Source organism: Myotis brandtii, unplaced genomic scaffold (assembly GCF_000412655.1).
Source record: "Myotis brandtii unplaced genomic scaffold, ASM41265v1 scaffold368, whole genome shotgun sequence".
Taxonomy (NCBI): domain Eukaryota; kingdom Metazoa; phylum Chordata; class Mammalia; order Chiroptera; family Vespertilionidae; genus Myotis; species Myotis brandtii.
Window position 1 is genome coordinate 173,193 of NW_005364139.1, and position 25,286 is coordinate 198,478.

Genomic DNA, 25,286 nt, shown 5'->3' on the forward strand with positions numbered 1-25,286 from the left:
TTTCTTCCTTCTTTTGGCTTACTATGTATCTTTAAAGATAAACCTCTTTTTGGTTGGTCTTCTGTTGTCTCTGCTATTTTTTCACTCAAGGTTAAATTTGAGAAAATGAAGTCATGTAGAGCATAGCATATGGTAATTCTCTACTGCATGTTATAATGACTGTGTTAATAAAAATATTTTTGGTCTCCCTTTTTCTGGTATTTATCAATCTTTATAAGCCCCTCATTAATCTGTACTATCTTTAAGGCTAATTGTAACTTCTTTCTTTGTATAGAATTCCTGCATTCTAAAGGAAAAATAAGCTTGGCTGCAGCACAGCTACACTCTAGATTAATTCTGATAGTATACATCTTCTTTGGACTTTGTATGCTGACCCCCTCTGTCCCGTAAGTATTAGCTAAAAACCCTGCAGAAAATGCCCAGATGAATTGTCTTGCCCTTCTACTTCTTAAGGGAGCAATTTTCTACCTTTTTTCATCTAATTACTAAAATTCTGCAGCACACAAAAAAATACATTATTTTTTTGCCAATCTGACAAAAAAAAAGGTATAATTTTTTTATTCATTCATACTGGACGGCTCTTGTTGTATTGGCTGTTGTCATTTTTCTTATTTGGCAATCTAAGGGAAAGGAGGTCAGTGCTCCTGACTAAATAGTCAGGTATTGCATGTTTTAAAAGTTCTTGCAGCACACCGGTTGAAAATCGCTGCCTTAAGGTATAATTCTAGATTAGATCAGTCATGAGAGAATCTATTCCAATCTGCACCTGTGTTTTCTGCTAGAGAAACTGAGAAAATGAATCTATTTTAATTTCAGTGTTGGAGTTCTTGTTTGGTTCTTATATTAGACAATCCCAAAGTCTAAAATTGGATCTGAATCCAATATTTGCGACCCCAGTGCGAGACGAAGGATAGGCTCTTTATAAATGTTTCTTGAATTGAGCTGAATACCTGTGTTGGCTCAGAATCTCTTATTGCCATTGGGAAGAAGCATTTAGCTAGAATTAACAATCCCCTGATCTGACCAACTTGAGATATTCTTTACCAAAGATACACACAAGTTAGACTGCGTTCTACAAGTAAAGAAACATGCAAGCTAACATTCACCTCACAATCATCGCATAATCGGGACAGAGAAGTGTGTTCATGTATTTCTGTAGGAAAAAAATCAATAGTCCATAACTTGGTCTATAGATATATGGGCCAGAAACCAGGTCCATTAGTGTTCAATTGCTATTCTGTGCACAGTTCAAGTTGCTAGTATTTTCTCTTAAGCATTCCTCTACTCCCCTTCTGCCCCCCCCCAAAAAAAGGAGTTATGCTAAATTAGTTTCAATAGGTACTACATCTATATAAGCCTCAACAAAGCAGAAGAAATAATACATGTATATTAAAAGATTAAAAATTATTTTATAAACTTGGAGATTCTATATTGACAATCTAATTACTGTGGATTTCAAAATGAATTTTTTCCTGTATTACCTAGAACACTTGAGATTTTTCTGAAATGTATTCCATGGTTATATAATATATAATGACTAAATTGTTTACTTTTGGTAATATTGATAGACCAACTCAGAATTATTTAATGGCTCCAAACTCAGATGTGATATCTATTACCAGACATTCTTCAAATATCAATTATCACATGATATCTATTTTTCTCATCTCACTGTCACCATTAGCTTGCTGTTGATGCCAGTGTTTACTCATCTTTCACTCAAGAAACCTTACTGCAGGATAAAATTGTCAAGTAAAGATGTTGGTAAATAACAAAACTAGTTTGTATGTAAAATAACATAAAATTATTAATTTGCTTTCAGGAATTGTTATTCAGTAATGATTTTCTATACAAAAGTAAACTTCCAGTTGGAAACTAAAATCAACTAAAAACATTTTTTAACATATTAGTAAATCCTGCCAACGACCAGTATAAGTGATTCGTATCTGATTTATATGTTGCTGCTGTTCTCCATTTATTTTAGGTGTGGAAATTGAAACAACACAAATATTTTGACTGAGGCTTTGATCAAGCAAATGCTAAAAAGGTATTTATAATATTTATAAACTATTTAAACATTGTTATTTGAAGATTTAAACCACTTTACTTTCTTTAACCGGGAGTCACTTAGGTCAGTAAGAGTCACAAGGAGCAGTTCTGTCCTCAAGATCATAAAGGAAGGCAATCTCACGGTTGTTTCCATTACTAAATACAGTGTTTACCCAGTCCTTTCCTCCCCTTCCTGATACTCTCAGTCCCCCGTCAACAGTTTTCCCCAGTCTTAGAGACACTAAGATAAGTTATCTCCACTCATTTTTCTGGGACATAAATCAAATACATCTAATTTTAAATTTACTTAACAATCAGAAACTAGGTCTGCAACATTTATGAGTTCTGCAGTTGGAAATAAACCCTACGGTATCCTTAACAAGAAGAATCTTCTGGCCCTGACCAGTGTGGTTCAATTGGTTGGGCGTCATCCAGTGCACTGAAAGGTTGCCAGTTCGATTCTCATTCAGGGCACATGACTGGGCTGTGGACTGGAGCCCTGGTGTGGGGCATGCAGGAGGCAGCCAATCGATGTTCCACTCTCAAATCGATGTTTCTCTCTGCCTCTCCCTTCCTCTCTAAAAATCAATTCAATTAAAAACAATATTCTGTTAAGAAAAGTCTTCCTTTCAAGTGACAGTGTAGCTCCAGAAATAAAGCCCCTGAAGAAATGAGGGAGAAAAAAGTTAGTAGCTCTTCTAGACAAATCATGTGGTATGGGCAGGCAGTCATTGACACGACCCTCTGATCACCCTTGCATCCACTAACTTATCTAGATATAATTTTCTAATTAAATTTCCTTGGAGCAAACATTTTCCTCTTGTTTTGTCCAGAGATGCCAAATTGATTTCTTGCTTTTTCCATTACTAGTTAAAATACTTGATTTGTGTAAAATGGGAAAACAGCGGCTAATAAATTAACATATAGAAGCCCAGAAGATAAACTTTGAAATGCATCTCATATTTCTAAGATCCTTCTGTGCAAATCCTTTACCCACCCTGTCATCTAGGAAGCGTTTATGTTTTATGCTTTGTGGAGACTGGTTAATGGGAGAGTTCCCAGAAAGTCCAGAGAAAGTGAGGATGTCCGAAAAGCCAAGCCAAAGCTGCTCGGGAGGAAACAGCCCAGGTCTAAGAGATAGCCACTTACAAAGCAAGCAGTAGACAGAATCTTGTTGCTGTTGAATACTTTATAATAGCAGGTGATTTTTATAGTTGTTCTAATCCAGGATTCTCAGTTTTACATTGGGTAAAAGACGTGAAAGAGCTCTTGTCAGTAATTAAGGAACCAGCTATGAGAATAAGGGGCAGAAAATATCATTAAAAGACAGACCCTTAACTCCTATAAAGTTTTTGAGGTTTTGTGTGTGTGCTTAAATTTTTGTTTTGAGAGTAGTTTATTAAAGCTGAGGACATTGAAACGAGGAGGGGCTAGGCAGAGTCATTTAGTAATGTTATAGGAAAGAAATGAGCCTAGGTGGGGTTGCTTTGGCTCACTGAGAAGTAAAAGCCACAGTGAAAGAAGTGAGCCAGGCTGGCTGCTGTCAGCTCACTGCAGTCAGAAAAAGGGGACCTCGGAGACAGGTTCAGGGGGTTAACCCAGGACAAGCTGCCCGCTGCTCCATTGTTCCCCTGGTTGCAAGTCTCAGTGGGATCCCTTAGAGCAGCGGTTCTCAACCTGTGGGTCATGACCCCTTTGGGGGTCGAACGACCCTTTCACAGGGGTCGCCTAAGACCATCGGAAAACACATATATAAGTACATACTGTTTTTGTGATTAATCACTATGCTTTAATTATGTTCAATTTGTAACAATGAAATTGGGAGTCACCACAACATGAGGAACTGTACTAAAGGGTCGTGGCATTAGGAAGGTTGAGAACCACTGCCTTAGAGTTTAGGAGATGCATGCCTGTGAGGGAGGAAGGGCAAGGGAAAGGCCCAAATGTGTGCTCCCAGGAGGAAGAGCACACAAATTTTAATCAGCCTTATATTGATACTTTACTCACTCACTATGGTACCCCAAAGTTAATACAGTAAGATACTAGATAACAAACACAGTAAGATTATTGACTACAGAACAGAGTATCTTTTCATTTATGTGAGAGAAACTTGTCCCTTTTATCCAAAAGGGAGATTCTATAATGCTGCAGTCATCACAGGGGTGCATATGTCTTTTCAAATTAGTATTTTGGATTTCTTCAGAAAAATACCCAGAAGTGGAATTGCTGGATTATGTGATAGTTCTATATTTAATTTTTTTTAGGAAATTCCATACTATTTTCCATAATGTTAAGCCTTCTTCATGCTACCATCATTTGGCCTAGATATCTGACTGTTGAAATATTTCAGGAAGAAGCTGGGACCTTTAGAAGTGATTGTGTATGAAATTCTGAGGGCATGGGAATAGATGAGAGCTACCCCGAGTGCTCTTAAGCCAATGACAAATACATTTTGGGTCATGTATCAACTTAAGATGTGAAAAGCCAGTAGGAGAAGAACCACCTTAAAAATTAAAATTTAAGAGAATTGATAGCTATAGCCCAGTGCCTCAATTCATTAGTTACCTATTCATAGTCACTTCTGAGGGAGGTTTAAAAACAAATTATTTCCTATTTATAGTGGACATTTAGGGGGAAATAGAGAAAAACAAAACAAATCACTTCACATTTGGCATATATGAGTCCTTTTTTCTATCTCTTGATGCACTGATTCATAACTTTTTCTATTTCCTTAGCATATGTTTTATGATCTGCTTTTCACTTAGTATCTAGTTAATTCTTCCCCATGTCATTAAATAGTCTACATAATTTTTTAAAATGTATTTTTATTGATTTCAGAGACAAAAGAAGAGGAAACGAGAGAGAGAAACATCAATTATCAGAATCATTGATCATCTGCCTCCAGCACGCCTCCTACTGGGGATTGAGCCCAAAACCCAGCATGTGCCCTGACCTGGAATCGAACTGTGACCTCCTAGTTTATAGGTTGATGCTCAACCACTGAGCCACACCAGCTGGGCTAGTATACATAATTTTTAAAGGCTGCATAGACTGTGTTCCATCCTTAAGATGTACTTCGGTTTAACTAATCCCCTATTGTAGGTCATTTAGGTTTTTTTAAGTATTTTTTATTAAAACAGCATTGGGCCCTAGCTGGTTTGGCTCAGTGGATAGAGGATCAGCCTGGGGACTGACAGATCCCGGGTTCGATTCCGGTCAAGGGCACATGCCCGGGTTGTGGGCTCAATCCCCAGTGGGGGAGTGTAGGAGGCAGCCGATCAATGATTGTCTCTCATCATTGATGTTTCTATCTCTCTCTCCTTCTCCCTCTCCCTTCCTCTCTGAAATCAATAAAATATATTTTTAAAAATATAGCATTGGGCATCTCTGTAAATAAATCTTTCTACATATCCTGTTATTTCCTTAGGAATGCTGGAAAAGGACTTGCTAGTCAAACAATATATATATTTTTAAAGACCATTAATAAATATAATTGAATTCCTGTCTAGCAACACTAGTATATTAAGATAATATACACTTATTTTAGGATTCTGAATATAGTCAAATTCTGTGTCTTACAGTATTCTGACTTACCTTTATAGTCAGTGGATAAAACCCAGCTGTGTAAAAGGGAAGACAGAAGGTTATTAGTAATTCACAAAGTACACGGTATCCTTTCACCTGGGGGGCTAAAGGAGTACTGTTGCAAATTACTCCTAAGGTTCTAATTGTGCAAATGCAATTTTTATATCAATGTTTATTAAAACGAAGTAGTGCCCTGTACCCTACATGAAATATATTACACGATTTTGTTGCAGTGTTACATCAAAATGAAATTATATAATTTGAATACTGAATTTTTTACTTATTAAAATGTTTTCACTTTTTTTCTTTTTTCACTTTTAGCCACGTAGAGAAGATCCCTAACAGTCATTTCTCAGCAGTTATATAGTCAACTGATGTAACGATGGTCCTAATATTAGGACGAAGACTAAACAGAGAGGATCTCGGGGTGCGTGATTCCCCAGCAACTAAGCGTAAAGTTTTTGAAATGGACCCTAAATCTCTGACAGGCCATGAATTTTTTGACTTCTCTTCAGGATCATCCCATGCTGAAAACATACTCCAGATATTTAATGAATTCCGAGATAACCGATTATTCACAGATGTTATCATTTGTGTGGAAGGGAAAGAATTTCCTTGCCATAGAGCTGTTCTATCAGCCTGTAGTAGCTACTTCAGAGCTATGTTTTGTAATGACCACAGGGAAAGCCGAGAAATGTTGGTTGAAATCAATGGTATTTTAGCTGAAGCTATGGAATGTTTTCTGCAGTATGTGTATACTGGAAAGGTGAAGATCACTACAGAGAATGTACAATATATCTTTGAAACATCAAGCCTCTTTCAGATCAGTGTTCTCCGTGATGCATGTGCCAAGTTCTTGGAGGAGCAACTTGATCCTTGTAATTGCTTAGGAATTCAGCGCTTTGCTGACACCCATTCACTCAAAACACTCTTCACAAAATGCAAGACTTTTGCATTACAGACTTTTGAGGATGTGTCCCAGCATGAGGAGTTTCTTGAGCTTGACAAAGATGAACTTATTGATTATATTTGTAGTGATGAACTAGTTATTACTAAAGAGGAGATGGTTTTTGAAGCTGTCATGCGTTGGGTCTATCGTGCTGTTGATCTGAGAAGACCACTATTACATGAGCTCCTGACACATGTGAGACTCCCTCTGTTGCATCCCAACTACTTCGTTCAAACAGTTGAGGTGGACCAATTGATCCAGAATTCTCCTGAGTGTTATCAGTTGTTGCATGAAGCAAGGCGGTACCACATACTTGGGAATGAAATGATGTCCCCAAGGACTAGGCCACGAAGGTGAGAAAACTGTTTACAAATTAACTACAATATAATTAACAAAAGTTTTTGTTTTTAAAGTATTTTTAAACATCCTGAAGGTAATTTCAGGGTAGTCATTTATATGTGTTGTTGCATGTAGATTTACATAATTTAAATGTCTCTCCCAGTGAAGACTAGATTCATTCTTTGTTATTGTTCTGAGCTGTCAGAGGGTGTTGCAAAGGGTCTTTGGAACTGTGCATGTCTCAACATACTTCTACTAATTTCTCATAGCCTTCGTAGGGTCCCAAAACATTCCACTTTTCTTTCCAGAGTCTTTGGATAGAAAGGAGCTAAAGACTTTGGCAGACTAACAGACAACATGAAATATAGAGGTGAAGTAAGTAAGCTCATGTACAATGAGTGGATTCTCAAATATAAAACCCAACCTTCAGATCTTGTCTCATTGCCATAGTTACTATATTTAATGTCAATCTCAATTTTAAAATTTTTTTCTGATTACAAAAATTATATCATCATTATACAGAATTTGGAAAATGTATGTTATGTTAAGGGGAAGGAATGCAATTAAATATTGTACAATTATATCTCAATAAAACAAAAAAGCTGACTCTAGTTTTTTAAAAAGTAATTGTTAATTGTTTAACAAAGGACAAAAGAATACAATTTTATTCTATAAGTGTACAGATTTTTTCTAAGTTCCTGTTCTTTTTTTAAAGACTCTTCAGAGACTTGGGCTGAGTTTAAGAATGTGGAGAGGCCACGGTTAAATGTATTAAGAAAGCTAAACAGCTTCAGGGATATTCCACAACTTTTCTGGATGCACAGTGTCCCTCCAAGGAAAATCACTCATTCTTCCAAACAGAGTCCCTTGTAGCAGAAGAATGTTTTGGAGTCAAATAGGACTGATAATACCTATTCTGTATATATCATGGGATTAGAAGGGACCAAAGGATATGTGTTGTAAAATCAAAGTAATTCATTTATTATTAATGTTATTTACAGAGAAATGACCTGAATGAACATATTGGAGACTCAGACTAATTAGGTTAGATAATAAATACTTTTCCTGATTCACTTAATTACTTGATTTGCAAAAATTTACTTCCAATTTTGAAGCAGACCAATCCATTTTATACAGTGGAACACATCTATATAAAAGATTGCTATATCACCTTTCTTTAGGAGGCAAGTAGAAAAAAGCAAACTATAGTTATATTGAATTTTCAGACCATTATAAATATAATAGCGGATATTTATTTTGTGTGGGCATTTTGTGAGGAATCCTTTATCTTACAACTCTGCAGTCAACTTCTGTCCCTCATATTGTCTTTCACTTACTTGTTACTGCATGTTAGTACCCATCACTAGGAATTTCATTATCTGAACAATGTGTATTATTTATACAGGTTCTCATCTTTCTGAGAAACTCCAAAGTTCTTTGAAAAAAGGGTGATGTCTCTACTTCTGCAACTCCAGTCACTCTCCTGAAACTCCTCTCAATCTGGTCATCACTGACCTTCTGTTTGTTATTTGTTAGACACCTCTTTTCAGTCTTTATCCAGCTTGATCTCTCTTTAGAATTTGACATTATAAATTGCTTTAATCCCTCTTGAAACTCCTCCTCTAGCTTGTGGAGTACCATTTTCTTCATGGTCTTACTTCTCCAGCTGCTCTTTTCCAGTTGATGGTTCTATATCTAGTCTTGGGAATGTTGGTGGTCCCTTTGGTTCACATCTCTTTATCTTGCCTTACACACTTTCCTAGCCCGTGGTCGGCAAACCACGGCTCGCGAGGCACACGCGGCTCTTTGGCCTCTTGAGTGTGGCTCTTCCACAAAATACCACCTGGGGGCGCGCACGTACAGTGCGATTGAAACTTCGTGGCCCATGCACAGAAGTCGGTATTTTGTGGAAGAGCCGGTACTTTGTGGAAGAGCCACACTCAAGGGGCCAAAGAGCCACATGTGGCTCACGAGCCGCGGTTTGCCGAGCCGCAGTTTGCCGACCACTGTTAGGCGATCTCATCTACTCTCATGGTTTTAATTACCATGCATGCTATTGACTATTAAACCTATATCTCCAGCCCAGACTTTTTCTTTCATTCATTCATTCATTCATTCAGCCAATGTTACTTTTTTTTTTACTTGAGGATGCATCTTTAAAAAAAAAATAACAGGCAAAATAATATCACACTTACAGTTAATAGTTATTTAATATTATCTAATACCCAATTCATATACATACTTCCTCCAGACTGTTCTTTAATGAATCTGGATCTAATCCAGGATCACTTATTGCATCTGGTTATTTCCATGAAGTCTCTCTTATTTCAGAACAATTTCTTTTTTGTGATTCTGACTTGTTGTTGGCCAAGTTGTCCAGAAAAGTATTTCACCTTCTGTATCAGTCTGGTTACTTCCTTATGGTATCATTTACCTGCATTTAGTTATGTTTCTGGAAACGAAGTTGGCTCTGCAAGCCTCAGCTTAATGGAGACCAGTTAAGTATTTCTGGCAAGAGTTCATCCTAGGTAATGTGTCAAAGTAGGAGACACAGACTATCTGGTTGTCTTCACATTAGCGATGCAAAGATTAACTCCAGATTAGGGTGATGACAGTCAGTTTCCACCAATGAACAGTTAGGTTATACTCCACATCAGTCAGTGTTTCTTTAGTGTTTATCCTGTGCCAGGTATCCTTCAGAGCTCAACGCATATTAGATATTCTACATATATATACCCACGTGTCTCTTAAATAACAGAGAAAACCCAAAAATGCACCCAAGCATGAAAGTTTGATAATCTACACTGCCAGTTGTAAACCCATGGAGAGAAAACAGTGGAGACCAATCACAGAAGGAACAAAGCTTAGGAACAGTAGTTGTCTTTTTAATAATATGTATTATGCAACCTTAAATGTCTGTGCTAATACATAATATTAATAATATTTTTTATTGATTTCAGAGAGGAAGGGAGAGGAAAAGAGCGATAGAAACACCAATGATGAGAATCATTGATTGGCTGCCTCCTGCATGCCCCCCACTGGGAATCAAGCCTGCAACCCGGCATGTGCCCTTGACTGGAATCGAACCCAGGACCCTTCAGTCCATAGGCTGACGCTCTATCCACTGAGCCAAACCAGCTAGGGCCATAATATTATTTTTTAATAAGCACCAAGCATCATGATGTGTTTAGAGTACTGACTTCAGAAACAGGCCTGGATTATAATCTGGCTCTATGCTAGTTAATTCTATGATCTTGGGCAAGGCACTTTAACTTCACTATGTATCAGTTTTCACATCTGTAAAATGAGCATAATATTATCTACCTTGTAAAATTGTTGTGAGTGCCCTAGCCAGTTTGGCTCAGTGGGTAGAGCATCTGCCTGCAGACTGAAGGGTCCTGGGTTTGATTCCCGTCAAGGGCACATGCCTGGATTGCAGGTTCAATCCCCAGTGTGGGTCTGCAGCCGATCAATGATTCTCTCTCATCATTAATGTTTCTCTCTCCCTACCCCTGCCTCTCTGATATCAATAAAATATATTTTTTTAAAAATTGTTGTGAGTATTAGAGATATCATATGAAAGAATGCATAACCTAGCGTTTGACACACAAAAAACATAATAAAAATTATTACTGGTTTCATGAAGAAAATACATTTTAAATTTATGCTGTGCTTTTACAGAATAGGAAATGTGATTGAGGCAGAAATGCTTGCTATCAAATGGTTCATTTTAAGCATAAATTGTTCATATCTATGAGAAAAAAATCAATGCTCTTTGCTATACTCAATTGAGCAATAGGTAGCTAGTCCTATATAATAAAAGCCCAGCAACCAAACAGTAGAATGACCAGAACAACCATTTGACAAGTCCCTATGATGGCACTGACCACCAGGGGGCAGACACTCAACGCAGGAGCTGCCCCCCTGGTGGTCAGTGTGCTACCACAGTGGGAGCACCGCTTAGCTGACCAGGATGAGCGGCTGCTCCCGCTGAGAACCCCGGGCTGTTGGGCAGGAACCCTGGGCTGCGGTCATCGCCTCCTTGCCCCAGGCTCCTCCTCCTCACTCCCTACCACCTCCTCTGGCCACAGGCTGCGCAGCGCTGACCCTGGAGGCTGGGAGGCAGGGTTCATGGCCACCGTGGGACTGAGGCCTACTCCGCTGCCTCTCAGTGCTATTGGCTTTGGGCCCGTCCCCGACTAGTTCCCCTGGAGAAGTGAGTGCTCCGGCTCCACAGAAGATGCTGGACCAGGGAGCAGTCGCTCAGAGGGCAGGTGCACAGCCACTCAGCAGACTGGGATGAGCGGTGCTCCCATAGCAGGCCGATCCCCACAGGCCACGCCCTCCACCAGTGCACGAATCCCGTGCACCAGGCCTCTACTATTTAATACGCTCCTACCTCTTGTCTAATAATCAGTTACTATATAATGAATATCGGAATATAACTGCCATAATGAGAACAAGGTTCAAGTTCCTATTAGAAACCATTTGAGAAAACTAAGATAAGGGCTTTTTGTGTGTTCTTTAAAGAAATGGTGTTTTAGTTGAAAGAGGCTTGTAAATACAGAAAAAAGACTCATGCTTGCCAGAAAGGAGAGGAGCCGGGGGACTGGGTATAAAAGCTGAAGGGATTAAGTACAAATTGGTAATGACAAAATAGCCACCAGGATGTATAGTCAATAATATTGTAATAACTATTGATGGTACCAGATGGTACTGGAAATATCAGGGGGGATACTTTGTAAAGTATATGATTATCTAACCACTATGCTATATACCTGAAACTAACACAAAAAAATGTTGAATCTAAAAAAATAGTGTTGTAAGATTAATAAATACCTTCATTCTTTATTTTATAGGTGATAAAACTGAAGCACAGTTAAATGAACCAACTTGTTCTTGTCATAAAGTTACTTAGTGGCAGAGCCAAGACTAAAATTTTTTGTTCTGAATTTTTGTTCTAGTCCCTCTTAAGGATGTTATTCTATATTATAGGGTACATGGTTTCCCATCTTAAATACATGTTAATTAATTCATTGTTATTTTGAACTCTAACATTTTTACATAAAAGCATATATATTGTAATTTTCCCTCTACCTGATCTTTGGTATATCAGTTGTCCCAAAGGATACCTCTGTTACCAAATTTTTGAACTCTTTTTAGAAATATTCTTTGCATATAAGTGTGGGGTGTGTGTGTGTGTGTGTGTGTGTGTGTGTGTGTGTGTGTATGCATACCACATACCTCCCCACTTTTGTTTATGCAGACAGTAGGGTACTATAGTTTTGCACCTTGTTTTTTGTTTGTTTGTTTGTTTTTGCACCTTGTTTTTATCACTTAAAAGTATCTTGGAGATTGTTCTACATCGCCACATAAAAGACTTATTTTTTTCATTTATTTTTATTTTTGCTATGGATTTTTTAAAATCTTTTTTTGTTTGTTAATCCTCACCCAAGGATATTTTTTCTATTCGTTTTTAGAGAGAGTGGAGGGAGGGAGGGAGGGAGGGAGGGAGGGAGGGGGGGGGAGAGAGAGAGAGAGAAACATCAATGTAAGAGAGACATATCAATTGGTTGCCTCCCACACATGTCCCAACTGAGGCTGAGGGTAGGAGATGGGGTGGGAAGGTGGGAGGGGGAGATCAGCAACCCAGGTATGTGCCCTTGATGGGGAATCAAACCCTCGATCCTTTGGCCAATGCTCCAACACTGAGCCACACTGGCCAGGCCTCAAATAATTTTTTAAAAGCTGTATAGTACCCCATATATGGATACCATAATTTATTTGATTCATCTCTTAATGATAGATGTTTAAGTTGTTTCTAGATTTTTGTCATTACAAAGAATGCTCAGTATTGTGCATATGTCTGCATACACTGATAATTTATAACTTGAATTACTAGAAATAGAATTGCTCAGTCATAGGATATGGGCATTTTTAATTTTGGTAGTTACTGTATAAAATTTTCTTCCAAGCTATACTTCAGCCAAAAATATGAAAGTGTCTATTTCTCAACTCCTTTGTCAACATATCATATTATTAGTTTTTGTAAATCTTTGCTACTCTGGAAAGTGAAAACCATATGTCATAATTTTTTTAGAATTTTTATTTATTGATTTTAAAAGGAGGGAGGGAGGGAAAGAGAGAGAGAGAGATCAATTTGTTACTTTTCCTATTTATGTATTCATTGGTTGATACTTGTATGTGCCTGACTGGGGATCGAACCAGCAACCTTTTGGTGTATAGGACGACACTCCCACTAACTGAGCCACACTGGCCTGGGCAAAGCCAACTAACTTTAAAATTCCATAGACCCTTATGAACAAAAAGAGCTTGAATAAGCTTTCAGTTTTTCCTGTCTCTCTCTTAAGTTTAAAGTACAAAATTAAAAAGCCAGTGTTTAACATAAATTTTGGGACTCTCTTAATGCTCTTAAAAGTTGTTTTTTCCACTCTAAAAATAGCCCATGCTCATTATTGTTTTGAAATTTTATGTTACTAGAAAGTGGGAAGCCACACATGCAGAAATAATCATCATTAACATTTTGGTCTATTATTTTTTAAATATGTTTTTATTGATTTTAGAAAGAAGAGAGGAAGGGCGAGGGAGAGAAAGAGAAATATCTCTGAGAGAAAACTATCAATTGGCTGCCTCCTGCACGCCCCTATTGGGGATCAAGCCCACAACCTGGGCATGTGCCCTGACTGGGAATCAAACCTGTAAACTCTCGGTGCATGGGACAACTCAACTAACTTGAGCCACACCAGCCAGGACCTTTTTATTTTATTTTATTTTATTTTTTTAATATATTTTTATTGATTTCAGAGAGGAAAGAAGAGGGAGAGAGATAGAAACAACAATGATGAGAGAGAATCATTGATTGGCTGCCTCCTGCATGCCCCCTACTGGGGATCGAGCCTGCAACCCAGACATGTGCCCTGGCCAGGAATCAAACCATGCCCTCCTAGTTCATAGGTCAACACTCACCCACTGAGCCACACTGGCTGGGTGCAGACCTTTTTAATATAAATATTAATTGTACCTTATGTACAGCTTTTAACTTGCTTTTTTCTTTTTTAACATTCTTTGTTATAAACATTGTTAACATTTTTAGTGACTACCAACATTTTGAGTGGGATTACCTAAATTTACTTAACTTTAAAAAATGTTTTAAAAATAATTTCTGTACATATACAATCATGTGTTGCTTAACAAAAGGTATACATTCTGAGAAATTCCCCTTTAGGTGATTTTATAGTTGTGCATACATCATAGAGTGCACTTACACAGACATAGGCTGTATAGCCCACTGCACACCTAGGCTGTATGGCATTACCTATTGCTCCTAGGCTATAAGCCTCAGTCTACACCTTGTTACTGCACAAAACAACATGAGATGAAATCAAACACAAGAGAAAATAATGCAGTCAAGAGACACAATAAGCAAAATGTATGAGGCTGCTGCTGGTATAACACAGCATACTGGTTTACAGCAAATTTTTTTAAGTATAAAGAGTACACTCTAAAACAATGATTTAAAGTGTAGTATAGTTAATACATAAACATAGTCATTTATTATAATTTTCATGTATCATGTATTATACATAAATCTATGTGCTATACTTTTATATGACTGGCAGTGCAGTAGGTTGGTTTGCACCAGCATCTCCACAAACACGAGTAATGCATTGCACTACAACTTTATGATGTCACTAGGTGATAGGGATTTTTCAGCTCCATTACAATCTTATGAGACCACCCTTCTATCTGCAGTCTGTTTTTGGCCCAAACAACAACTTATGTGGCACATAACTGTACTCCTTTACAGGGTAGTAGATTATACTGTGAAGTAGCTTTTTTAGAACTAGCAATCTGACAGAAAAATATCATTTTCCTACACTTAGAAAAAGTGCATCATCTTGTGTGGTTATGCACATCTGAATTGCTGCAAAACTTCATTTGAAAATCATCCTTAATATTACCAGAGTTCCAATTGAGTTAGGTAGGCTCTTTGGACTGCTTTATAATTTTTAAGGCAATCTCAAAAAAAATACTCATAGGAATTTTCTGTGGAAAAAAATGATAACACTAAATCCCTTGTGAATGTTCTCAATGTAATAATTGGTAGCCTGTGTTATTTGGTACATTCATAGAGAATAAATTCAACTGTTTGTAATACTATTCCACTTTCTTTATGATAATGGCATGTTTTTAGGGTCTGAAATAATCTTGAGTATATTTTTAATATATTATTTATTCTTACAATAATTTTAGGTCAACTGGCTATTCTGAGGTGATAGTTGTCGTTGGCGGCTGTGAACGAGTTGGAGGGTTTAATCTTCCATATACTGAGTGCTATGATCCTGTGACAGGAGAATGGAAGTCTTTGGCTAAGCTTCCAGAATTTACCAAATCAGAGTATGCAGTCTGTGCACTAAGGAATGACATTCTTGTTTCAGGTAAATAAAGAATTATTATAGTAGCTACTCTTAATTTGAACATAGCTTGGCTGTTTTAAATTAAAACAGTGTCACAAAAGAAAACAGTGACACTGGATATGCCCACTTTAGGCAGATCAGTTTAGACAACAAATAAAACCAAGATGACTTTTTGCTGTAACTACAGTATGTATGGTCTGAAGTCTGTTAATTAAGTGATCATATTAGCTTTACAGATTACTAGATTACTACACATTGAACATACAACAATACATACTTTATTTTGTACAATGGTATGCTTTTTTAAAAATCTATCATTTTTTAAATGTTTTTTAAAGTAATTCTGGCCCAGCCAAGCATGGTTTAGTGGTTGAGTGCCAACCTAGGAACCAGGAGATCACAGGTCAGGGCATATGCCTGGGTTGCCGGCTCGATCCCCAGTAGCAGGTGTGCAGGAGGCAGCTGATCGATGATTCTCTCTCATCATGGGTGTTTCTCTCTTCTCTTCCTCTCCCTTCCTCTCTGAAATCAATAACAAATATATTTAAAAATAATAATAATAATTCTTTTTTTGGGGTGCTTCTGATTACCAACTCCTAAAATAACAATCTACATATATTTGTAAAGTTCAGAGTCTGCGGTTTATTTTTTGAGGCCTATAATTATTTATTTTATTTTTAAACTATATTTTTATTGATTTCAGAGAGGAAGGGAGAGGGACACAGAGATAGAAACATGATGAGAGAGAATCATTGATCAGCTGCTTCCTGGGCACCCCGACTGGGGATAAAGCCTGCAACCCGAGCATGTGCCCTGACCAGGAATCTAACCGTAACCTCCTGGTTCATAGGTCAACGCTCAACCACTGAGCCACGCTAGCCGGGCTGTAATTATTTCTCAAGATAACAGTTGGCAATGTTAAAATCTGTTCTGTAGAACTACTTGCATTAAGCTTTCAGAGGGTCCTTGTTTTCATTTATTGAACTGAATTCTTAAGTTCTTGGACTGGGTGAATAAATCCCGTGTTTTATTATCTTTGCCTTGGGCATAGATCCTTTGGTGATAAATACATATATATTGAATGTGCATTGTTTTGCATTTAAAGGTGGAAGAATCAATGGCCGTGATGTCTGGATTTATAATTCACAGTTAAATATTTGGATCAGAGTTGCTTCTCTAAACAAAGGCAGATGGCGTCACAAAATGGCTGTCCTCCTTGGTAAAGTAAGAGAAACCACTTTTTATCACTATTGCTGGTACATTTCCAAAATAAATACCACAGCTGAATCCTTTATTTTACTCACCCTCTGGGTATTTTGGCTTCAAATTGTATTTCCTTCCATTTCTAACCTCAATAGATAAACTGAAGATATAAACAATTTGACACTGTACTTTTGAATGGATAGTTTGTTCTCTCAATTTGGAATTCGTGACAGTACACCACATTTCTCTTTTCATGCGCCACTGGAGTCTAAATGCTTAAGAAACATGGAAAATAAAGGCGTTGCATCAAGTACAAAAACAAGCCAATGTCTAATCCAAGCAGTTTTTTTCCTTTTACTGACTTTGGCAGTCAGGCAGAGATATATTTATCTAGAGTGGTGTTATTTTATCTTTTTTATTTGTACAAGTAGGGGCAAAACAAATTTAAAATAAGTGTGAAGATAAACTCACCAACATATTTTAAACTAAACTTGTTATTGACTGCAGCTAATAAGTTTTATAAAAAATATGTAATTTGGTTCTGAACCCTTTGCTGTTCTTAGGAACTTGAGAATCACTTGTGGACTAGTGGTTTCCAAACTTTTAAAAAGCAACTACACCCTCCTTTTTAAAGTTAAATCTAATATAAATTTTATTCCAAGAGCTAACTTGGGTCCTTTAGCTTTTCCCTGCCTCCCTCTCTATCAGCTCTTCCAAAGCCGCCTCAAATTAATAAACAGTCTAAGAAAAAGCAGCATACTTGCTTGCACATGTATTTTTGACTGGTCCCTTAGTACCAGGCTCTCCTGCGGAGATATTTCAGAGCTACCAATGAGAAACCAGAACTGCTCTAATTTGAAACAGAGATGGTACCAGGAACCTTTCCCACCCATCCTCCCCTCTCCCATGCCCATAGAGGCTTCTAGATAATCTGTCTCTACTGTAGAATACCAGAGCTTCTCGAAGCACATGGAAAGCCACTGTTAATTCCTAAGGATTTTTTTTAATTCCTAAGGATATTGATCTAGTGTGGTGCTGCTGTCAACAAGGTCAGTGAAATAATGAGGACCTTAAGATAGATGTAATGGAAAGAAAATACTAATAGAATAATTTATAAAACCACTGGCTTGGCAGTACCTACTATATTATATATAGTTTTGGTAGCTATGCCTCAAGAATGACAAAATATTACTAAAAAGGGACTGCTAAAGTAAGGGAAAGAGATGAGGTCTAACTAAAAATATTATAATGACTTAGTCAACTACAAAGGTATTAAAAATTATTATTTCTCAAATACTATACATGGATTAATGAACACAAATTTATTTCACAAATATCAGTATACTTGACTTGAAGCTACCCAAAATTTGGAATCACTAAATCAAGAAATAAAAGGAATCCTTCCTACTTTATACAGCAAGTACTCAATCCATGGAAACCATTATCCTAAAATTTACAATGTAGGCTGAATTCAAACCTATAAAATTATTTAAATTTATAAATGTTCTCTGTAAAAGAGCCCTAGGATGGTTTGTAATATAGAATCTTAGCACATGAAGGAATCTTAGAGAATACTTACTGTAATTTTTTAAATTCATAAAGTGGGCAGACATTATCACTCAGTGGTTAAGCATCAACCTATGAACCAGGAGGTCACGGTTCCAATTCTGGGTCGGGGCACACACCTGGGTTTTGGGCTCGATCCCTAGTAGGAGGCTTGCAGGAGGCAGCCAGTCAATGATTCTCTCTCATCATTGATGTTTCTCTCTCTCTCTCTCTCCTTCTCTCTTCCTCTCTGAAATCAATTTAAAAAATACATATTTTTTTAAATTAATAAAGAAAGTGAATCAAGAAATTAAGCCACTTGCCCAAGGTTATACAGAAAGTGATAAAGGGACAAAAGCTCGGATTTTCTTAGGCTAGAGGTGTTTTATCTTGATGCTCACAGCACTTATTTTTAATTTATGCATGTAGGGAAAATTAGGTAGCCCTGGCTGGGTGATAAGATCAATTGGTTAGAGTGTCATCCTGGTATGCCAAGCTTGTGGGTTTGATTCCCAACAGGGCACATACAAGAAGCAACCAATGAATGTATCAATAAGTGGAACAACAAATTGATCTCTCTCTCTCTCTCTCTCCCTCTCTCCCTCTCTCCCTCTCCCCCTCTCTCCCTCTTTCCCTCTCCCTCCCTCCCATTTCCCAATTCCCCCCATCCCTATCTGCTTCCCCTCTCTCTCTTTCTCAAATCAATTTTTAAATTTTTTTTAAAAGAAATTAGGTCTGAGTCTCAGAAAGAATAAATTGCCCAAAGTCTTAACATTGTCTGGCTGCCTCTCCTGACTTCAAAGCCTATGTCCTACTGGCTACATTGTACTACAGTTTCCATACCCCTTCCAACTGCATAACCTTGAGTAAGTTACTTAGCCTCTCTGAACGACATGGTGTTAGAACAAACCCACCAACAGACCTTTTTTTATCATAATGTGAGAAAAGCAAGATAGAAATGGTATTGGCTGCTGTGGAAATTTGGAGGAACACAGAAAGATAAATTGTGGACAGACTTTAAATGATAATATATAACATTTAGCCTTGACCCTTAGGCATTCATTGTTGAACTATTAAAAGGAGTTGATGAGGTGTTTTAGTAAGATTAATCTGTGATTTGGAGACCAGGAGATTAATTGAAAGGTATGAAATGATAGGGACCCTGAGGGAGGATAATGGCAATGGGAAACAAAAGAAAGGGACAGATGTCAGAGATATTGTGAAAGAAGACTCAGTAGGTGTTAATAGTTAATTAGATGTGGAGGGAAGAGTTGATGATGACCGTCCTTTAAAAGAACTTTGGATGTTAAACAGGAGAGCTCCTTTAGTTAAAAGTGTCTTGTATGTCTCATTATGTTTAATGGACTATTCTGCATATAGGTCATTTAATAAATGGCTTGTTGATTAGATCATCTGTCATATAAAGATATTAATTTGCCCTATCTTCCTAATATTTGTGAAAAGAAAATGTACGTGAAAGCCCTTTGAAATATATAGTATGGAGTTTGTTATGTGTCAGGTACTTTTCTAGGCACTTGTAGAGATTAAAATGAAGAACAAGCCCTAGCCGGTTTGGCTCAGTGGATGGAGTCTTGGCCTGCGGACTGAAGAGTCCCAGGTTTGATTCCGGTCAAGGGCACATGCCTGGGTTGCGAGCTCAATCCCCAGTAAGGGGCACGCAGGAGGCAGCCAAGCAATGATTCTTTCTCATCATTGATGTTTCTATCTTTCTCTTCCTGTCCCTTCCTCTCTGAAGTCAATAAAAATACATTTAAAAAAATAGCCCTAGCCGATTTGGCTCAGCGGATAGAGTGTCCGCCTTCGGGCTGAGGGGTCCTGGGTTTGATTCTGGCCAAGGGCACGTACCTCAGTTGTGGGCTCAATCCCCAGTAGGGGGGGTGCAGGAGGCAGCCGATCTGTGATTCTTTGTCATCATTGATGTTTCTCTCTCCCTCTCCCTCTCTGAAATCAATAAAAATATATTTAAAAAAACAAAAAACAAACAAACAAGATAGGCCCTGCCTCCCAAGATCTCAGTCTAGTAATCCTTACCTATTATTTTATTTACATAGCTTTCTTACTTTATCATAATCTAATATTTTCATCATTCATCAATCTCTGTTTGTTACTTTATTCTGTTTGATAATAATAAATGTAAAAAATTAATTAAAGTTTAATCATGTAATTCTCAGCTCAAGCAGTATTATACCTAAGGTGGTGAAGATTTGTTCTTGGGGTGAAAAAAATGTTTCATCTATAAAGCATAGATATACATACAGTACATAAACAGATATACAATTATCTGTGGTATTAAAATTTCATTGGAGGAGGCTATTATGAAAAAAATGTCTAAAAAGACTCCTTGGTGGTGGTAAATTTTTTAAAGTTTCAGAAGCTGAGCTAAATATATTGCAATTATAGTTATCAAGTGCTCTTTAAAGGAGAGAGGTCACTTAATTCTTTAGCCAACTAGTTCAGGATTCAAGCTTTGTTAATTAAGATTTTTTTCCCATGTATTTTATATATAGGTATATGTTGTTGGAGGCTATGATGGACAGAACAGGCTTAGCAGCGTAGAATGTTATGATTCCTTTTCAAATCGATGGACTGAAGTTGCTCCCCTTAAGGAAGCAGTGAGTTCTCCTGCTGTGACTAGCTGTGTAGGGAAACTGTTTGTGATTGGTGGCGGACCTGATGATAATACTTGTTCTGATAAGGTAAGGCATGTTCTCTTACCGAAATTACCACTGACATATATAAGAAGAGAAATATGGAAGGTTTATCAAGGGGATAGCGAGGTTCCTTAGTGTGAAAGGCCTTTTAAAACTTGGTACTTTATACTTTTGAGGGAAAATACTGAATTTCAAGTTAGTAAAGAGAGATTCTAATATATCTGACAATTTGCTGTAAAAAGCATGATTTGATCTGTTTGACATGAGACTAATCTCAATGTTGAGATCTTGTACTAAATAAGTTGTTTTAAACCTTTTACTGCTGTAGTCAATAGGTTCGAAAAATTATTCACACAAAACACAGTTGGGAAATGAATCGGCAAAGGGGATAAGACACAGTAGCTAATTATGCTGCCTCCAACTGGGTCATTTTCTGCATACTTTAAAAGTATTTTTTAGAACAAAGATGAGAAAAGGAAACCTCTGTAATATAAATAGAGGATGGTTCAAAGTTGCTGCATTTCATGGAACTCTTGGACAAAAGAACTTATGCCACCCTGACATCTCAGGAAATACAAAGTTTGTTCTGGAAACAGCTGTCTATTACCTAATTGGTTTAGCAATAGTTAACTGAATTTTGTCAATTTTTTTTTCTAAATTAACTTTATACAATGTGGTCAAAAGTTACATATTTAAAATTCATTAATTCAGAATTTGTTATCATTCAGAGTATACTGAATTGAGATTTACTTATGTTCTTTTGAAGAAAGGTATCCCTAAAAGTGTAAAGAACTTATATTCAGATTAAATCATAGTTATGCTATATAATACAATTTTTTAAAAATCTAAACTATTCATTTTCATGGAAATAAGTAAAGCAAACTTGGTAGCCATTCCTCCTGGAAGCAATCTGTTTGTTACTTTATTCTGTTTGATAATAATAAATGTACATTTGAGAATTTCATATTTCACAGTTCACTATCAAGCTAACTCTCTTAATTCTGTGAATTAATGAGATTTGACTTTTAATCATGTTTCTATATATTGATAGGCTTTTTATTAAGCAAATTTACATTTTTGTTGAGAAATTTTAATTAAATATTTCTATGTATTAGGTTCAATCTTATGATCCAGAAACCAATTCTTGGCTACTTCGTGCAGCTATCCCAATTGCCAAGAGATGTATAACAGCTGTATCCTTAAACAACTTGATATATGTTGCTGGTGGACTGACCAAGGCAATATACTGTTACGATCCAGTTGAAGATTACTGGATGCACGTACAGAATACATTCAGCCGGCAGGTAATAACATAAAAATCCTAAAGAAAAATGAATCTAGGAGGAACTAAGTACATGGCAATTATGAATATACTGCAGTTCTGCTATTAAATTATTTCATGTATGCTTGAACTATTTCATAATTTTTTAAAACTTTTTACCATCCCATGGTGAAGTAGCTATTGTGCTTGAGCTGTTCATTTTTCCCCCCTTGACCTTTGTCAGAATTCTGCTCTAGTCCTTATCACTCTCTCTTGCATATTTTAAAAGATAAGAAATGCTCCCAAACTGTGTTTTTCTTTCTGTAGTCAGAAGCTAGTTGTTGTTTATTAGTTATAAAGAAAATGGCTGTGCTCATGTCTTCATCCACACACTCTGGCCTGTATCTTCCTATTCCCCCTCCACCACTGCTTCCAAAAAAAGGCCTTCCCTCAGCCTTTCGATTCATGGCTCGCTCTTCTTTCTTCTACCACCAAAATGCATAATGGTTCTGATGCTGGAAATCTGATTCTACCTATACCACTCTAGAGATCTTGTACTCTCAAAGGCCGTTACTTATCATCTCCCAGTCTCATTCATATTCACTTGTTTTTTCTACCCAACCTTTAAATATGGGTTTTCCTTGAGCCTCTTCCCCCTGCCGTCTTCACAGTTTATACTCTATTCCTGAGTGATCTCATTTACTGCCCAATACTGATGACTTCAAGTCTGTATCTCCATTAAAGCCTCTCTCCTGTGCTCCAGACTCAAATTTCAAGCTGCTTATTTGATATTTTCCATGAGTGTTCTTCCCCAAGCCTACTTTCTGTTTTCCAATAAGTTAGTGAATGGAAAACTCTTTTTCTCCCTTACTCTCAAAATACTTCTGACACCAGAAATGAGCGTTTTTCCCACACCAGTTACTTCTTCACAGTCTGGGTGTCTTACAATTCAATTCTGTTCTGACATTATCTACCTGGAGTTAGTGTTAGATTCCACAAGTCAAGGGTTCAGTCCCACTAAACTGCCCCTGCTTCAAATGCCAATCACAAGTTCCAGGTTGTCCCCAGTATTTCTGATCTACCAGCTAAAAATCCAGGTTTATTTTGTAAAGGGGTTTTGCAAAGGATACAGGTGAACAGCCAGATAAAGAGGTATATAGAATGAGGTCCAGAAGGGTCCCAAGCAGAGGAGCTTCTGTCGTCGTGCAGTTGAGGTGTGCCACCCCCCAACACACGGATGTGTCAACAACCTGAACACTCTCCAAATCCCATACTTTGGAGATCATATAGGCATGATCAATTACTAACTCAGTTTCCAGCCTGTCTCCCTTCTCCAGAGAATGGGGGGTGGGCCTGAAAGTTCCAAGCTTCTAATCATGGCTTCGTCTTTCTGGTGACCAGCCCTCATCCAGGAACCCACCAAGAGTCACCTCATTAAAATGAAAGACACTCCTATCACCCAGGAAATTCCAAGGAATTTAGACGCTCTGTATCAGAAACATGGGGCCAGAGACAAATATACACACACATCTATACTAATAAAAGCATAATATGCTAATTAGACCAGACAGCTGAACAACCTTCCGAACGAAGCCGCGACCGCGAGGGCTGAATCTCGTGCATCGGGCCTCTAGTATATATATATTTCCTATTATTTCACAGCTAGAAAATTTCTTAGATTTTCCTCTCTTTTATATTGAATCAATCTAGCCTATCAGTTCTCAGAGTTTCTCCTATTCTTTTCCATTCCTATTCTTGCTTTTGTTCAAGTTCTTATCAGTTCCTACCTAAACTGAAACAATAATCTAGTGTTTCGCTAATGTCTTGCTTCTCTAGCCCGTTTTGCCACCAGTTATTTTCCAACAAATGTAATAATCATGTCTCTCCTCTGATTGGAAACTACTGAGTAAAATCCAAAGTTTTCCCACTTCCTTCTATTCTAGGCCTTCTATTGGCTGACCTCTGCTTGCTTTTTCAGCTTTACTTTCTGCAACTATACCTCAATTATATTAATACCTATTATTTGCATTCTATATAGATCTTATGTGTTCCTGCCTTAGTTCATACTGTCCCCTTTAGCCCCTCATGCCTTTTCTGGCTTCTCTGTTCACTAAAAAACGATAAATCATCTAATTTCATGGTAGACAGTTATTTGAGTCCAAGGCTACATTTTATTTTTTTTAAATATATTTTATTGATTTTAGAGAGGAAGGGAGAGGGAGATAGAAACATCAATGATGAGAGAGAATCATTGATTGGCTGCCTCCTGCATGCCCCCTACTGGGGGTCGAGCCCGCAACCCAGGCATGTGCCCTTGGTCAGAATCGAACCTGGGACCCTTCAGTCCGCAGGCCGACGCTCTATCCATTGAGCCAAACCAGCTAGGGCTACATTTTCTTAAATGCTTAAAATCCTGAATGACATAAAAGAGCTAAAAAAATGAGCTCTTTTTTTTTTTTTGCAGTCCAAATGGACCCAGCCTTTCTCTCTCTCTCTCACTATTTCCATGCTTCTTGACTTTGCATAATTCCTAAAAGCCACAGTTTGCTATTTTAAACATTTTTGCATTTTAATTCTTGTCAGAAACATCCTTTAAAAAAAAATTGTGGGATTTTAATTCGATGATGATTTTTTTAAATATTTCTTCAGTAGACCAGGTATTTAAAGTGTCATTAAAGTTTAGAATAATAAATGAAATATGATTCTTTATTGTTGGCATTTAAACCTAAGGATTATAAATAATAATAATTAAGGAGGGTTGTTGGGGGGGTTTTTACAATATTAGGATTGTATTTCATTTTAATCTATAGTACATGTAATTTCCTGATATGAAAGTATAATGATTTCAAGGTTGTTTGTTTGGTTTAATTCTGAGCATTATTATCTGAAATGATGTTAATAACAAGGTCCTATAACAATATAGTTTAAGAATCATCATCAAAGTGACTGTAAGGTTTAGTCATGTGGTGTTGCTTATCCCTGGAAACTAAGGATGTTGTTGGTTTTGTGTTTTTTTAAAGTATATTTTTATTGATTTCAGAGAGGAAGGGAAAGGGAAAGAATTAAAAACGTCAATGATGAGAGTCATTGATCAGCCCTGATTGGGAATTGAGCCATGACCTCCTGGTTCATAAGTCAGTGCTCAACCACTGAGCCACACCAGCTGAGCAGAATGTTGTTTTTTATTGTATTGATAACTTTTAGAATTTATAGAAAGAGCTTGTGTACTTTTAAATATATATATA

At 37.2% G+C, this 25,286-nt stretch overlaps 1 protein-coding gene across 3 annotated transcripts in view; it reads left to right on the top strand.

Moving 5' to 3' along the window:
• Positions 1-270: 270 nt before the first annotated feature.
• The window catches only part of KLHL24 (kelch-like family member 24), a 27,467-nt gene continuing 2,451 nt past the window's right edge, over positions 271-25,286 (top strand). For 2 of the 3 annotated variants that reach the window (XM_005872114.2, XM_014544497.1), the window contains exons 1-7: positions 271-386; positions 1,985-2,047; positions 5,956-6,936; positions 15,197-15,381; positions 16,466-16,584; positions 20,637-20,825; positions 21,896-22,084. In XM_005872114.2, coding sequence (XP_005872176.1) covers positions 6,017-6,936; positions 15,197-15,381; positions 16,466-16,584; positions 20,637-20,825; positions 21,896-22,084 — 1,602 coding nt within the window. In that variant the 5' untranslated portion in view covers positions 271-386; positions 1,985-2,047; positions 5,956-6,016. Of the gene's footprint in view, positions 387-1,537; positions 1,765-1,984; positions 2,048-5,955; positions 6,937-15,196; positions 15,382-16,465; positions 16,585-20,636; positions 20,826-21,895; positions 22,085-25,286 lie in introns of those variants that run through there. The other variant, XM_014544496.1, reaches the window with a different exon arrangement.